General features: G+C 48.8%; 1 protein-coding gene across 1 annotated transcript in view; it reads right to left on the minus strand.

Moving 5' to 3' along the window:
- Positions 1 to 16279, minus strand: part of LOC115307712 (ventricular zone-expressed PH domain-containing protein homolog 1-like) — a 19150-nt gene extending 2871 nt beyond the window's left edge. The window contains exons 1-4 of the mRNA XM_029962316.1: positions 16198 to 16279; positions 8318 to 8457; positions 6328 to 6462; positions 1916 to 2033 (exon numbers count right to left, since the gene is read on the minus strand). Of these exons, the coding sequence (XP_029818176.1) occupies positions 1916 to 2033; positions 6328 to 6462; positions 8318 to 8457; positions 16198 to 16279 (475 nt within the window). The remainder of the gene's footprint in view (positions 1 to 1915; positions 2034 to 6327; positions 6463 to 8317; positions 8458 to 16197) is intronic.
- Positions 16280 to 17575: the final 1296 nt, after the last annotated feature.

Genomic DNA, 17575 nt, shown 5'->3' on the forward strand with positions numbered 1-17575 from the left:
TGGGGCAGCCACAGCTTCTCTGGGCATCCCAAGGTCAAGGCCTTAGGACAAAATGCTTGCCCAAGTCTGGAGGATAAAAGGCATCTTGCAACACAGCATCCAAAAAAATGCAACAAAACCCCACATGAACAGAAACCAGAAGACAATAATAGAAAAAGAATTTGCCTCTGAATTCCTTCTCCAAGAAGAATTCGTTTGCTAAACTGCATTGCTGAGAGGAAGAAATTACTGTCTTGTCTTTCAAAAGTATTTGGGGTTTCAGAGTGTCTGTCCCACTCTGGAATGAAAATAAAAGATGTTTCACAGCCTTCACATTCCTCATCAAGCCAAGGAGACCTTAAAATCGTCTTTCTTGTGTCAGATCTTATAAATCCAGAAAAACCCCGGAGGGTCCCACTCTGGACTCTTCCCAGCTGCCACAGCTTCCCATCACCAATACAGAGGGGAATTTGCCATTCCCTGCAGATTTTATTCCACTGAGCTCTACCTTCCATGTTCCTTTCCTGAGTTTTCACATGGCCCATTCAAGACTTTATTTCCTTGGCCTTCTAAAGGCCTTTGGAGCAGAGAAGCAAATCATGATATATTCATAATGTGCCTTTCTTACAAAGTTATCTTTAAACTGAGACAAAGAGAGTCATTACCCATAAAAAGGACAGTTACAGCCCAAAAATATTCTGTGCCCATTCCTCCTGCTCCTGCCCATCCTCAAAGGCATCCCTGAGCTCAGCCCTGGCTCCAAAGCAAAGGGGAAATGGGGATTTTGTGGGTGCTGATTTTTATTAGATTCTTCTCCTGCCTCACACATCTTCAGAGAGGGGGGATTTTGGCACTTCTTGGGAAGCACAGAACAGCTCCACTGCTGGGTGGAACCTGCTCAGGCTGGAGGGCAGAGCTTTGGCTGCATTAATCATAGAATCAGAGAATCATAAAGGCTGGAAAAGACTTCCAGGATCAAGTCCAACCTTTGACTTACACCACCATGTCAACTAAATCATATTGTGAAATGCCACATTTACTCACTTTTTAAATCCCTCCAGGGATGGGGACTCCCCCTCTCTCTGATTTCTGGGCCTTCACAGGACACCCCAAGAATCCCACCCTGTGCCTGGGCCCACTGTCCAAACACTCCTCTTTGGACCAGTTAAATGCCTTTGGAAATTCAGCCCGAAGCTGTTTCATGAAGCCTTGACATTTTAAGCAGGAGACTCCTTTCCCTTGCAGCCTGACACCCGTCTGTCACTGGTGTGAGGGACAAACCACACTCAGACCACTGGGGATGTGAAATTTTGGCTCAAAGTGTGATTTCTCTTGTGGCCATCGAGTCCCAAGGGAGTTGTGGAAGGAGGAAGGTGCTCAAGCCCCACAGAAAGAGCAGGGGCAGCCTGGCCTGCAGCAGGGCCTGTGCCACCCTTGCAAGACTCACTGATGAGTACAAAGAGAGTTGTTAAATAGCTGAAAAATCCAATTATTCAAAGGCTTGACCAAAATATTCCAAAATCTTAGCCAGAACTAGGCAGATTTTTAGAGAGTGGCAAAACCCACCTAAGAACAAGCCATTCCTCTGTGTTTCAGTGCACTGATCTAAAACAGCCAGAGAGCTTCAAAACAGCTCACCAGGATCTTCGACCTGGGAAAAAGTCTGTTTTCCACTGCCCCTCTTTTCCAACACAGCTGAAGCATTCTGGCTGTTATTTCTGGACTGGGCACACACCAGGGCAGGTCTGTGCTTGCCTCTCTCATCAGAGAAGCCGAGAGGAGGGTAATGGAGAATTCCAATTAAAAGAGCCGCTGGAAAGTTTGGTTTCCCTTTTCCCCAACACTTGCCACCAGCACCAGAGACGAGCTTCACTCACTCCATCCTCCCCCCTCCCCACACCCCCACCAGTGGCAGGGGCTGGACCTGCCCACGTACCTGTTGCCTTCTCGGGGTTGTTGCACATGAAGCACTGCCAGGCTCCTGCCTCCTCGCTGTAGCCAAACAGATCAAAGAACCTCACTTCTTCCAGGTGCATCTGCACGTGGTCCAGGTCCTGGGCCAAGAATGAGAGAAACCAAACTCACTCAGGAGGTGAAGCACTGCAAGCCAACAGCTCGTAACCCCAAAGCCCAGAGGGACTCACAGCGAGTCCAGCGAGGGCCCTTCCCGTGTCTCCTGTGGATGGACAACCTGCCAGGGCCAATGTGCTCAGCAGGACGTGTCCCTCTCCCCACCAGCAGTAGCAGCTGATGTATAAATCATAGATTGGTCTGTGGGAGGCAGAGAATGGGGTTTCTTTTGCCTCCTCAGCAGCGCTGTCAGCAGCTCGGCCCGGCACGTTCCCCAACTTCAGAGCACAAGTGTGATGGGGAGCAGCTGAGGGAGCTGGGGGTGCTCAGCCTGGAGAAAAGGAGGCTCAGGGGGGACCTTCTGGCTCTGCAACCCCCTGACAGGAGGGGGGAGCTGGGGGGGGTCGGGCTCTGCTCCCAGGGAACAAGGGACAGGAGGAGAGGGAACGGCCTCAGGCTGTGCCAGGGGAGGTTTAAATGGGATATTAGGGAAAATTTCTTCATGCAAAGGGCTGTCCAGCCCTGGCACAGCTGCCCAGAGCAGAAGTGGATCCCCATCCCTGGAGGGATTTAACAGCCATGTGGATGTGGTACTTGGGGACAGGGGTCAGTGGTGGCCTTGGCAGTGCTGGGGATGGTTGAACTTGATGGTCTTAGAGGGCTTTTCCAACCTAAACAATTCCATGTTTCTGTTATCCCCAGGGTTTTTTCAATGCTCCAGAAGGTTGTGGCCTCTGCTGACACAATGCAGTGCTGGGCACTCCCTCCTGTCCCTCCAGATCCCCCATCAGAGCAGGGGTGACAAGCCAGGGAAGCAGGACTGTGAATCCCCAAAGTGAAGTGAACATATGACTTGCTCAGAGGAACCTACAGAACATAGACTTGCACCTGTGAGTATGGGAAAAGCCAGAGGATACTCATTTTGAGGTCATTAATAACAGTGTATAATTCAGTGTATTTTATTTTCATTTTGAAACCAATTCTGATCTCACACCTAAACAAACGTTGGTGTTAAATAACACCAGCCAACTGCAAACACGAAGGGCATTGCCAGCACTGCCCAGAAAACCCTGTTTGTGTAGGGTCTCCACAGGTCTGCAACACCCCAAGCTGCAGCCCAAGGAAAACAGGGATTTATGCAGTCAGTGGGGAAAACACCATCCCTTGCCAGGGCCATTAGTCCATCACACTGAGCAAGGCTCTGTAGAGGATGCAGTTGTCCAATTCCAGCCTTTTTAGACAAACTTTGGCATAGCAGAGGGAGCAGGGCACGGTCAGTGACTTGTCCTACCCCTGATGTGCCCCAACCTCCTGCTGTGGCACCTTGGAGGACACAACTGGGCAGAATGATGGCACTGCCCTCCCTGGGTCTGTGCAGCACATTCTAGGACATGGGGACAGGCTGGACAGAAAGCCTGGGAGCTTCCCCATCCCGTGAAAAAATCTGACAGTGTTTGCACTGAGCTAACTGTGGCCTGAAAGAGAGCAAATACCAGTGAAATATCAGGGCACCGATCTGGCTTCTCCCCTCGGTACTCGAGCACGCTTGAAATCCCCTGCAATAAGCCACTTATTTCAGGAGTGGAAGCGTGGGGGAAAAGCCTAATTGGAGAGGAGAGATTTATCTCACCCCCCTGCCCCGTAATCTTGGAAACTTCAGTGAGTCCATTGTGCAAACGTGGAGCTCGTTCTGAGACAGCAACGAGGAAAGGGAGGGACAGTGCGAACAACGGCTCAGAAATGTGAGCTCTGCTCTCGCCAGGCTGAGCAACAAAAGGCTCTCTGAGGGCATCACATGGGGCTCGTAAAGCATCCCCATCTCCCTGCTCTGCCCCACGTGAGGCAGCACAAAGAGCCAGCCCCGAGCTCCAGCCCGGCCCCGGCTGCGCAACGCGGCCCCGCCGCCTTTGATAAAGAGCTGTGAAGCAACCGAACGGAAATCTGGAAGGATGTACATCTGGAAGTGCTTTGCTTCTGGCACATCCTAAGCCCTGTTGGATAAATATTTCTTTGTGGCACGAAGAGGCTGCCCAGCGAAGCACAGCGTGCTCTGTGTGAGCCAGGTACTCGCCGTGGGTCTGGGCCAACCTTGGGAGTCGCGGACGGTGACGGAAATCTGAAATCATTTCTCAGAATTTAGTCTGGAATAAAGCACTGATGTAATGGGTTTTTCTCCAGGTTTGAAAAATGCTTTAGAGTCCACAATTGGGAAAAAGAATAAATTAACATATTCTGGATTAGACACAGGAGCAGAGGACGAACATGGAGTGATGGCAGAGCAGTGTTGTGGCACCGTCGTTCCTGTTGAGTGCTGGGGGTCAAACCTTCCTCACGTGCTCACAGAAATTCATCACCATCATCACAGAATGGTTCGAGTTGGAAGGGACCTTACAGACCATCTAGTGCAACCTTTCACAGACCAGGTTGCTCAAATTCTGATAACACAATGCATAAGACTCAATGTAAAATGTAACAGGCAATGTTGATGCTGCACTGGAACTGTCAGATTCCAAAACATTTCCAGTTAAAAGTGCTGCACTTAATGAAGCATCCACACCCCCAGCATTTTGCTTCCTGAACTACTGGCATTAACAACTACAATAATTTTATCAAATAATCTGCAGTATTTGAAGTTCTGTTACAAATGGGAAGAACTTCTGAAATGACAAACTCAGATTATGGCAGAAGCTGAGCTTGTCAAGCAAAGTAAGGACTAGGTCATGGCAGGAATTTCCCAGGTAGACTTTTTGGGAATGTAAAAGCCAAAGAAGACCTTCTCTATGGCAGTCCTAGACGTCATTCCCAGAAAACTCTGGGAATGTACTTTTCTCAAAAATCTGAATGGAAATTGCACTAGAAACAAACTCGGATTCTTATCAACAAACAAACCCCAAACAAACTCAGGTTCTGTATCAATAAATGAAACCAAACTGAAAGCACACCCAGCAGCAAACTGTGGAGCCCAAGACTGAGCTTTACAACCCCCTTCCCAAGCCAGATGAGTTCCATCTGCCCGACTGTCCCAAGGGCTGTTGGCCAATCCCAGCTCGGGAGTTCCCCAACCCCAATTCACAGCTCGGTTCATTCACCCAGCGAAGATCAGGATCTCATTTCCCAGCTCTGCTATTTTGGGAACTCAGAGATACTCTGACTGTCATAGGGCTGATGGGAGTTCCCAAAATAGGCCAGACACTTGTATCTGAGCACTAACAGGGTTATGCAACCACGTGCTGGAGACTAATCCCATTGCCAGGGTGTTGGATGTGTTTTGTAGACTTTGTGTGCTTGGTGCAGCACATCCAATCTGCCCAACGACTGCCATGAAATCTTCCCTAAGCTCTTTATTCACCCCAAGCTCCTTCACACTCCACCAGCTCCGACTTCTGACGAGCAGATCTCGGCACGGGCTCAAGTTAAGCCAGTGTTGAGCAGCAAAGCTGTTCTAATGCCTCTGGATGAGTCAGGCTGGGATTTCAACAGCAGCTAAAATGCTCAGCACAAGCTCCACTGTGTCTAAGTAAAACTGGCCCCAAAACTGGTCTCACATGTGGGGGTCTTCCACTCCTCTGACAAGCCACAGCACGAGTTCCCACTTCAGCACAACGTTATCCTGGGGGTTCAGAAGGTGTTTCTAACAAAAGCCCTGGTTTTAAATCAGCCACAGCCTTGATAATTTAATCTTATTCCGTGAGGCATCTCCATGCCCACAATATTCCAAGAGAGAGTATTTTAAAATCACGTTTGACAAGTCGTTTCATCCCGTTGAGCTGGATGGAGACGCTCAGGAATAAATAGATATTTGTTTTACAATCCTCCAGCTGCCTTTTCCAAGAAGTCTGATTAATAGCTTTGGAATAGCACTCGCTGAAATCCCGGAGACAGTAAACAGCTTTGAGCAAGTAATCTTTTAAACTGAGGGGGGCAAGGAATGGCACACGTGCACACCATCATTTCCATAGAATCCAAGGCCCTGTTTAACCAGGTGAACTTCCCAGGGGCTGCCCAACACCCCACAGCAGCAGCTAATCTGAATCTTGAGGTGAAAGCTGTGAGCAGGAAAAAAACCATGGGCAGCATCCCTAATTTTCATCACTTTGGGAGCAATTCACGTGGAGAACGAGCCTGGAGACCTTTCAAATAACAGCACAAAACACCCCTGTGGACCCTCTGTGGAGCAAAGACTCGCTGTAGTTACTGTAAAGGTCTTTGTACAGCTGTTCCAAAATGCAGGGTTAAGTCCTTTTACCATTTTTATTTGTGAGAAAAATAAACTCTCACCTTTTGGTGGGGGAATGTCGACTGGATCATGGCAGTTTCAAAGCTGTGCATCCCCTTGAGCTGAGTCTTCTCCCACAGGGCCTTGAGGACTTGCACGGAATTGCTCTGTATGGACAAGGGTTCTGCAAACAAGCTCTGGAAAGATGGTGAAAACAGGATTTCAGGCATTTTTTGCTTGGTCATTAACAAAGAACATCTTGGCCTTGCCATGAGAGTAACCAGGGGTTGGTTCAGCTCCAGGTAAGGAGTTCTGATGGATCAATAGACACACAATTAGATACACCCTCAAATATTCCATTTCCTCGGGGGCTTTTTAAATTGGCTGTGTGTTCCATGTCTTTGAGGTCTGTGGCTCACCAAGGATTATCTCCCAGCCACCACTGCACAACTTGCACATTGTTTTTGCCTTGAAATGCTCATCTCTCACCACCTGAGCAGCACTGGCCTCCAGGACCCAGGGATCTCGGGGATGTGCATCTCTTTGGGAAGATGTGGCATTTACCAGGCAGTGGCAAGGGATGCTTCACTCCACTCCAGGTTTGTGTATGTTTGTTTGGACCTCCTTCAGCTCTCGGTCCTTGTGCAGGAAGGAGTAAGAGGGCAATGTTTGTGCCTGCACTGGGCAGAAGGTGGACGAAATGCGAGAGGAAAACCCCCCAGAACATGCTCAGCACAGGGTACAGGGGTTTTCAGCCCCTGGCCATTCACAGAACAAGATGAAACCTTGTTGAGTTGGGTGCTCTCCCCTCCAAAGCTCCCTCTGCCAAATGACACAACCTTCAACACCTGAAATTATTCTCATAATTGAACACCACTGAGTTCTTCAGTTCTACACTGCCCTCAAAGCCCATGTTATGAGAACACTGTGGCTGAGAGAGCAAAACGTTTCTGCCTCTACTGTCTCTACTACGTGAGCCTGGAATTAAAAAATGCATTTACAGGCAGGAGCCAAGTTAAGAGCTCACGAATAGATCTGATTTTCCACACTACAGCTATTTGATTTCACAATTTGAGCAATGTCCTTCGAACGGAGGGTTCCTGGATGGACGTTCTGTCTCCTCTTTCTAGGCAACCCCGTCAAGCCTAATCCTGCTGTCCTGCACTAATAATTTCCCAATTTCCATCCAAGGGTTTCGAAACACGATGTAAGTCTTCACTAATATTTTTCAAATTAACTGACCAGCATTTTTGAAAAGCAGTTTTTGTGCTTATTTCTAGGAATACACGCAGGGCAGAGCCACCAGGGCTCTTAAATTCGCAGCATCCTTTGCTGTGGATGTGTTACATTTTGGATCAATCCTGGGTGTTTCTAGGGCTGAATTAGGGTGGGATGAACTGGATGAACAGCTCTACGTAGGTTAAAAAACTGAGCCTTATATTTTAACTCAAAACTCACCTGTTTCACCTTGAAGTGGGATTGTAGGGATTTCTCTGACAGTTTAATACTATTTGTAACCTATCAGGAAATCCCACACATGTCCAAATATTGGGCTGTACTTGGAAAGAGTATTAAACATGAGAAAATCACTTCAGGGGAGGTAGAACAGTGCTGATCAGATTTACAAATACTGCTCCATCAAAACTTGTGCACTGAAATATCCCAGTGGGTTCTGCACCTCCAACCTCCTCCTGCAGCCTGGGGGTTGGTTCTGCTGCCCTGAAAATCCACTGCCATGCTCCTGGGTGCTTGCAAGGCACCTGGGACTTGCTGGAAGTTTTGCCTGAATGAGGACAATGTGGTTTGGTCCCACTTTTTCATCCCCAGGCTTTGCAATCTCCCCAGCCAGTTTGAACTTGGGGTATTAATAGAAATACAAAAGCTCATAAAGTGCAAAATCACTTCAGCCCAGCTGAATGACTGTCTGAGGCATCACGAGGGTCACATATTACAGTGAATTAGAAGTGCATTCAATGAGATTAATGCCTAAACATTTTTTCCCAAGTGCAACAGGGACGCCCCAGAGGTGCCACTGGTTTGTGTCCCACGCACCTGCTGGAAGAGGAACATGATGTGGATCCACAGGGGAGGCTGATGGCTCACCAGGGTGAAGCTGGACTTGCTGTACAAGCAGTAGTGGCCCTTCAGGGGACAGCTGAAGAACAGCTTTGCTACACAGCTTCTGACAGTGTCTGGGGAGAAACATGAAGCACATTAAAATAACCCACAGAAATGAGAGAAACCAAAGTGCCCCTTCCCAGGGCAGGTGTGGCCACGCAGGGTGTGGGCAGACAGCTCCACTTTGGGGCTCACTCCTTGGCACTGCTGTGTCTGCACCCCCAAAGCAGGAGAGAAACTCAGTCTAATGGGGCTTCTTTGTTACCTCCAAGAGTGGTATCATTTTATAGCCCCTGTGAATGGGAACAAGCAGCTCTCCAAGGGAAAAAGGCACGGAAAAGAAAAGGAGGAGCTCCTTAGATGATGACCTGGATGCCAACGCAGGAGAGAGCTGCAGGCTCAGCATACGTGTGGGGGGATGGACTGGGAAGGGGTCACAGAGCCAGGACTGTCCTGCAGCCCCCCCCAGGGTGAGTCACCCCCAGGACCAGCTGGGCAGGGGCTGACTCACAGTCTCATGCTGCCCTGGTGAGTCACTGTGAGAGGAAGGTGGAGGAATAAAGTGCTCTAAGGAAACCTCCTAACTGGAAAAATGAGCTGTGACTTTTCAGCAAACGTGGCTGACGGGAGGCGGTTTCTGGACCTGCTGACAAGAGGAGTCAGCAGCAAGGGAGGCTGAGAGCACGAGGCAGCCTGGCTGTCCAGCCACAGACCAGCTTGGAACACTTGGTTTCAACATTTTCATCTAACCAAGATGTGAAAGCTCAGGAAAGAAATGAAATAAATGCAGTATTTCACATGAAATCACGACATATGAGGAATGAGTTTACCAGAGGTACAAAGGGATGGGTTGCCAGAACAAAGTATCAGTGGTCAAACTGTCACTGAAAATGCAGAAAATTCAAAACTGGGGTGTTGGAATCTGCCAAAAATGCTACAGAGAGGCCAGATGGCCAGGAGAAAAACCAGCCTGGGAGGCTCCAGCCTCTGGTAACAACTGAGAAAAGGTGCCCAGTGCCAGGTGGGACTGGGAATCACAGAATCCCAGAATGGTTTGGGTTGGGAAGGACCTGAGAGCTCATCCAGTCCCACCCCCTGCCATGGGCAGGGACACCTTCCACTGTCCCAGGTTGCTCCAAGCCCCGTCCAACCTGGCCTTGGACACTTCCAGGGATGTGGCAGCCACAGCTTCTCTGGGCAACAAGGGGGTGAAGGAGGTTCCTAAATACCACAGAACAAAACATTGCAAAGATGTGTGGAGAGACACAAACCCTTAAGAAATTGCTTAGCAAGGCTTTGTGGATGACACTGAGAAAGGTTCTGAGGCTGAGAACGTGTGCCAAAATCGACATCAGCTCCAGCACCGGAGCCAAGGCTGGCTGAGCAGGAAGTTCCTTGAAAAAAGCAGCCTTGATTTGTCAATACCAAGGGCAAAAAGCCTCCAGCCCAGACAATCTGCAAACCTCTGCCATGAGAGGGGCTGTTACTCACAGCTGTTCCTGCTGCTGGATGTGCTGAGCGTGGCAATGTCTGAGAACGAGCCCAACTTGCTACGGGGTGTTTTTCAACCTTTTGCAATGAACTACCAGTTTCAACACACAAGAGCTGATCTCAGTTATCCCAGTGTCAGCAGAGTCACAGAATGAGTTGGGTGGGAAGGGACCTTAAAGACCATCCCATTCCACTCCCCTCCCCTGGGCAGGGACACCTTCCACTGTCCCAGGTTGATCCAAGCCCTGTCCAGCCTGGCCATGGACACTTCCAGGGATGAGAAGGAAAAAGGTGCTTTTAAAATCATTGCAGTGCTTACAAATTGCTTGTAACTCAATGTAATGTGCAGCTTAAGATATATTTTGGGCTTTCCTAAAACACAGGTGCATAAATGGGCTCAGTTCTAGGTAAGGTGTGGTTCACACTTCTCCCAGTCCATCATGGCAAGTTATATGAACACTGTGGATCAAATGTCCACCTTGAGTGATCCTCATGGATTTCAGAGATAAGGCAGAAATAATTCATCATAAAAAGGCCTATTCACAACAAACCAAAACATTTTTGGTAGGAAGAACAGAACCAAATCACTTGCAGCCTTGAGTTAGCAAAAAAGGTAAAAAGAAAACAATCCCAGGCTGGGAAGGTGGAGACAACTCAGTTCCCTGAATCCCTCTGTAATTCCATTACATGTAACTGCACACCCTAAATTCACCTGGTAAGGAAAGATTAATTGGGTCCCAGGAAACTTTCAGGATATCAATAAGATACAACACACAGGGTCCTGTCACCAGAACCTCCTTGCTCTGCAACTGCTCCCCCAGCACGAGGCACGTCCTGGTGAGTGCTGGTGATCCAGTGGTGACTAAAGGTCCTTTTGATGTGATTTAAAGCAATGAAATCCAAATTATGGTCAAGATGGATCTGCAGCTCTTTAAAATAAATGGTCAGAAGCATGTAAGGGAGAGAGGAAGGAAAAATTAGCTGACTTCCCCAAGGGCATTAAGCCTATTATGTTGGTCACATTTAAGCTACACTTTTACAGGCTTTAGAACCAGTTTTGTACTCTAAAAACTCCTGTCAATTCTAAATCCTGAAAGCAAATTTGAAGGAGGGTTTTTATGCCAGCCTCTGTTTCCCTGAGTAACCTGTCCCATCTGACCTGAATTAGGATTTGTGGAAACACTCTTTATTTCATTCCCTGGCTCTGTGACTGGAACAGCACTTCTGCACTGCAGGGCTCAGAGAGGGGGAGGTTGAGGAAAAGGGAATGACAAAATCCCAGAGACAGACTCGTCTCGTGGCTGTTTTGGGTGTGAACTCTGGAGCTGGACCGTGGATACGATGGCTTTGCCTGGGCCAGGACAATCCCTGGCACCTGTCAGTGCACCAGAACATATTGATGGGGAGGAGAGGGGGTCCCAGCCTGTGACCCCCACCCAGGTGGAAAGGAGCCCAGGCTGGACCTCCCCTGTCTCAGCCAAGGGGCTCTGTGCAAGGTGGGTTTATGGGGTGAGAAGTCTGTGTGAGCGGCTGAAACCTCGTTTGGACTCAGCAAAGGAGGGGAGTTCATGGCTCTGCTTCATCTCAGCAGCACCAAAGCCAGACCTCTGGCTCAGGGTCTGGGTAACACTGAGCAGGCACAACAAAGGCCTGTTTTATCCAGTTACTTGGAATTATCCCTATGGATGAGCACCTCAGAGCAAACCTCAGCCAAGGCGTTGGAGAGCTCTGGGCATCCCCCCACTCCAGCAGCTCCTCACCTCACATCCCCCAGGCACTGGACCTGCTGCACCCCCGTCCTGCTCCCCTGCAGCGCTGGCAGCACCAGCTGGGGACACTTGGGAACATCTTCTACATGAAGGGCGAGTCCATAGGATCATGGAATGGTTTGGGTTGGAAGGACTTTAAAGCCCATCCTGTTCCACCCCCTGCCATGGGCAGGAACACCTTCCACCAGCCCAGGCTGCTCCAAGCCCCGTCCAACCTGGCCTTGGACACTTCCAGGGATGGGGCAGCCACAGCTTCTCTGGGCAACCTGTGCCAGGGCCTCCCCACCCTCCGAGTAAAGAATTCCTTCCCAATATCCCATCTATCCCTGCCTGTGGCAGTTTGAAACCACTGCCCCTTGTCCTGTCACTGTCTGCCAAGTTCTCCTCCTTCCTCAGCCTGGCTGGGCTTGCCTTGGAAGGAGAGTCCAAGTAACACAGGAGAAGGATTCTAGAACATGAAGAACACGTGAGCAGCAACACAAGACAAACCAGCCCCACACAGGCACCAAATGCCCAGATGGTTGGTCAAGATCCCCAAGGAAATGTTCCTTAGTCAAGAAACATTCCCACCTCTTGGCAAGTCTCTGAATTCTAGCAAGAAAATAAGCAACAACTTGTTTTTCCTACAGGAAACAAGAGAATATATGTTGCAATTTTAAAGTTCACAACTAAGTGATTGTGCCTGGGGAAAAAAAGAACAAAATAAAACCAGAAGAACGTCAGTAGAGCTGTTAATTGTTGCTTATTCCAGCTCCACACGCTGTGCTGAACCAGGAGGGTACAAAGTCACTGGTTCTGGGAACAATCAATGTATTATTTGATTTGCATTGGTAATCCTTCACTGTTAAATAAAATCTGTTAATAGGAGGAGAAGTATGCTCATAAATTTCCTAAATAGAATCAAACCCACACATAAACATGGAACCAATAAGAAATGGATATGACTTTTTAAATTTTGGTTTTAAGCTTTTTCGGCTTCCTCAGTTTCCTTTGCCTGATCTCTTTGGTTTGGGTTACATAAAGTATGCAAACAATAAATACATTTATAGGAGAAAAGGGTAATTTTTAGAGCAGCCAGCTTCAAGAAGTGCTGATTTATATTGTTTTTACCACTGCTAGCTTTGTGTGCATGCCTTAACTCCATCCAGCAGATTTCACCTCCAGTAAGTTACACAACACTCAAGGGAAAAGGCAGGGCTGGGATGGGACAGGTACAACAATGCACTCAACACATAGAGCCCAAACTCTGCCAAATCCAGAAGCTCCGAAGTCATGGAGTCACAGACTGGTTTGGGTTGGAAGGGCCCTTGAAACTCATCCCATCCCATCCCATCCCATCTCATCCCATCCCACCCCCTGCCATGGGCAGGGACATTTTCCATATGCCAGGTTGCTCCAAGCCCCATCAAAGTCCAAGTGCTCCTGTTTATGGCCCCGCCCACCAGGAGTCTCCCAGGCAAAGCCCATGTGCAGAGCAGCCTGTTCCAAGTGCTGCTTCCAGGGCAGGAGTGACACCCCCAGGGTCTGTCACCACGTGTGTGGGGGCAGCAGGTTCAGAGCTGTCCCTGTTCCCGTTATGCTCCCCCGGGGAGTTTCCTGGTCTGACGAGGACCACCATGAGCACGGGGGCCATCCTGAGTGTCAGCACACATTCCCACTGCCTGCCCTCCCGGATGGGATGCCTTTGGAACACCAGCCCTGCAGAACTCAGAGCCAGCTCCTATTTGCTGTGGCCCAGCGGCCCCAGCACCGCTCTCTGGGAACGCTCTCCTGAGCCTGCACAGCTCTGTGATCCCACTGAAGGACCAGAGGCCCATCTGTTCCAAATCAACACTGGGCTCATGGAATGCTGGAATTCCTCAGGCCGGTGCAGGGTGAGCACTGCAGGGGAGCAATGAGCCTTTCCATCCACACCGTCATATGGTCCCGATTACCTCCCGGTACCCCATAAAACATAATAACTACCAGATTTAGGGCCAGCACGCTGCAACCTGTTTCCCCTGCTGCCTCCTCCTCTTTCAGCATTCTGTCATTAATCCCATGAAATGTTTGCTGGATATTTTTCCTCCCGAATGGCACCGAGGAGCCAGCAGTGACTTACTGCTGGAAAAAGGCTCTAATACTTTTCACTGGAGCACGTTGTGTTTGAACGTGGCTGCAGTGACCAAGGGTGGAATCATTCCACGATCTCCCTGGGCAGGCTGGAGATGGCAAATCCCTCAGCATCCTCAACACACAGATATGATCAGGTGCTTCCTTCCAACAGCTCACTTGACACTCAGGGGTCTGGGCTGTTGGCATTAATGGGGGTGTTTTTATCCAAATTAGTCAAAAAGCAACCAGAACTACAGTGGAAAACATTTCCCTCATTATAAGTAAACCCAGCAGCTGTCCAGGCCTGTGTCTGGGAATCATCTGGAAGCAGCCCCTCCCAATGGCAGGATACACATGGCCATGGATCTGATCCACCATCCCGGTGCATCTGGGAAACAAGAGCGGGTCAAAAGTCCTCTGACCTGCAGGGGCTCAAGGTGAGAGCCAGCAAGGCTGGGGCAGGTGGGGCTGCAGCTGCTCCAGAGCCCTGTGCTGCCTGCAGGGTGACAGGGGCCACGCCAGGTAAAACTGGGAGGACTCAGCTCCTACCTGGGTGCTGTGCCCCTCCCAAAACCAACACTGGCAGGTCTTAACACCAGTAATCATAGAAACATCAGAGAACCACGGAATGGTTTGGGTTAGAGGGACCCTAAAGGTCACCCAGTGCCACCCCCTGCCATGGGACACCTTCCACTAGCCCAGGTTGCTCCAAGCCCTGTCCAACCTGGCCTTGGACACTTCTAGGGATGGGGCAGCCACAGCTTCTCTGGGCAACCTGTGCCAGGGCCTCCCCACCCTCAGACCAGGTAACAACAACACCTGATACAGGGATTCCATCTTGCACCAAAGCCTTTCAAAGCAACTTCAATCACCACCAGCCCCACCTCCCCAGAAGGGTTTGGGAGACACGGAAAAACAGGAGGGCTGAAGGACCTGTTGGACAGCACCGAATAAAACCAGCGGGGAAACTGGGGGACCTTGATCTCAACCACAGGGACCCCAGTCCCACTGAGGCAGCAGAAATCCCACCCAGTGCTCACTGAACAGCAATAACCAACCTTGGGAGCATTCAGGAATTTCCTGAGGCACGGCCTGGGCCTCTGGAATCTGCAAGATCCTGGGGGTACCGATAAGATATGGGATCACAAACCATCTGGAAAAATATGGGCTGATGAAAACTATTTGCTTAACTCCATGAAAGCTGAAGGGTATGACAAATATGGTGGGTTTTTTCCCTTTTTTTTTGAGGAAAAGATCCCGAGGATTAAGGGGATTAAAGTGATAAACATGATGTAAAAGAATTCCTCAGACTGCTGAAGGTATGGCAGAGATGTGGATCTGGGCACAGTGCTTCAAACTAAGCAGGGACTGACCCAAACCATCAGCCCCAAGCTGAAACAAGCTCAAATAAATGGATTTTTGTGGGTTTGGGTTCCTTCTTTCTGCCCCAGCTCAAATCCCCTCTCTGACTGCAGTGTTATCCCAAAAACTTCACTTATACACGTGAGTCTGGGGAGCTGTTGGAGCTTCTCTGCTCTTTGAAACACCCTCAACTTGGCCATTTTCTTAGGGCAAGACCTTCTGGCCAACAGCCCAGTCCTAACCGTGCTCCTGCTGTAGGATCATCACCCCATTCACACCCTGCCTCTGCCCAAAGCACATCCAGCCAAAAATAGCAACTTTTAAATGAGATAACAGAGCTGACATGGCAATTTTTCAATGTCTTTATGAGGCATCTTCAAACTGTCACAGACAGTTCACGGATCCACCCTGACAGTTCTTCACCTGCCTCCCTTCAGAGCTGTAAAATCCAACACTTCAGCTGATATTACATCAACTGGGACGTATCATATAAATCCAACAAGCTTGTAAGTCAACAAGGAGACTGAAAATCACAGCCTGCAAAGCACAAATGTTCTGTGAGGGTTAAGACCTGCACAGCAAATGCCTGACTTGATTGTAAAAAAGCCAATTTGCAAATCACAGACAATTTTACGGAGCAGAGGAGCCTATTTTGTGTGTTTTGAATTTGCTTCTGACAACTACAGTGCTTGTTCTCCAGCACCTGCACCAGGGCAGACGGTGAGCCACCCTCAGTTAATGCTCTGCCATTTGAGACATTGCAAATCTCCATCAGCCCTCTCTTTTCCAGACTGAGGAGTCTCCAGTTTTCTTCACATGGAGGTCTCTGATTTTCTCCTTTATCCTCCAAATTCAGGCTCCAGTTAATGCAGACAACAACAGACCGGTTTGGGTGGGAAGAGACCTTGAAGACCACCCAGTTCCAACCCCCTGCCATGGGCAGGGACACCCTCCACTGTCTCATTAGTGCCCAGACCTGACAGGGTTCCTACATGAGAATTCTGGATACACCCCAAGGCCCCCAGGCCTCTGTCCTGCCCAGCACAGGATCCTTTGGAGATGCCACCCAGCCTGGGTGCTGAGCAATGAGGAACTCACCCCCCTCCCAGACGGTCTGCCCCAGCCACCACCACCAGAAATGTGAGCAGGGGGTGGAATTCTGGTTAAGAACTTGGCCCATCATCCCTTAGGAATTCTTACAACTGACATGAACACTCTGTTGAGCTCCAGGAGCTGCCCCTTGAAAGGCCAGGAAAGGCCTGACTGAGGAAAGGCTGCGTGGGGAACGTGCACTGCCCTTCTTTGCTCACCACAGGGCTATTTCCTTGCGACACACTTTGCCACTAGTTCCTTCAAATACTCTGTTTCATGAGGGATTGCTCAGCAGTTCTTATCTTTTCACATTTTTCACGTCTTGCATATCAAATTTCCAGCTCAGATTCCTCCACGACCAACAGAAAATTAGCCAACTGGGATATGAATATTTTCTAATTATTTTTTTTTCCCCAAAACATCTTATTGAAAAGTAAACCACACATCTGAATGGGCCTTGTTAGAGTTTAGGAATCACTGAAGTCCAAGAACTGCAAGTTTTTTGGAGTGGTTAATGCAATATCTGGAATATTACCCAAGCTGTCCCCCGTGCACTGAGCCAGGCTGCATTTCTTCAGCAAATTTAGAATGAGTCACATAAATCTCCTGCTCTGCACATGTGTCTCTACTCAAAGAATTTTCCTAAGAATGCTAGTTGAGGATTTTGAGGAAATTACAATAGTTTGAATGAATTTAGAAACAGTCCCATGCTTGGGATGTATCATAGTAGGCACTGCAGAAAGGAAGCTGAGTAATACATTTAAAATATTCAATATATGGTATTTGATTAATGCAGGGTCATAACACTCAGCCCCTCAAAAGGCAGGCTGTTCACTCTCATGTTTTCACTACCATTTTATGGAAAAGAAATTATCATAATTCTACCAAATAACTATTTCAATCACTAAACCTGGAATTTAAGACATTTAGGAAACTCTCCAGAAGCATAAGCTTTCAAAATATATATAATTATATCCTTTTTGTGAGTGGAAACTGCTTTTCTACTTCTTGACCACTGAAAAAGAAATAAATATTTTATCAACTTAAGTTGCTATTTGTTGGAGCTGAAGTTGTGTTGTATTAGATGATGATGTTTTAAGGGACTGAACATTAATTTAACTTGTGGAATCAGATACTGTTTGGAATCAACCCTTGAAGGCTGGGCTGTAAATAGCTCAGGGCCACCAGTGAGTGGTTGGATGCACAGAAATTCAGGTTAAAGGGGACAAGCAGCAGGATCCCAACCCAACCCAAAGTACTCCCTTCAAAGAGGAGGAGCACCACAGACCCATCTCACCCACCTCCCCCACTGCCTCACAAAACCACCTCCCTCTCCTTTGCAAACAAACACCAGCCCCTGGTGAAGGCAGCAAACCCAAAACAG

Source organism: Manacus vitellinus, unplaced genomic scaffold, assembly GCF_001715985.3.
Source record: "Manacus vitellinus isolate BGI_N305 unplaced genomic scaffold, ASM171598v3 scaffold_45_pilon, whole genome shotgun sequence".
NCBI lineage: Eukaryota > Metazoa > Chordata > Aves > Passeriformes > Pipridae > Manacus > Manacus vitellinus.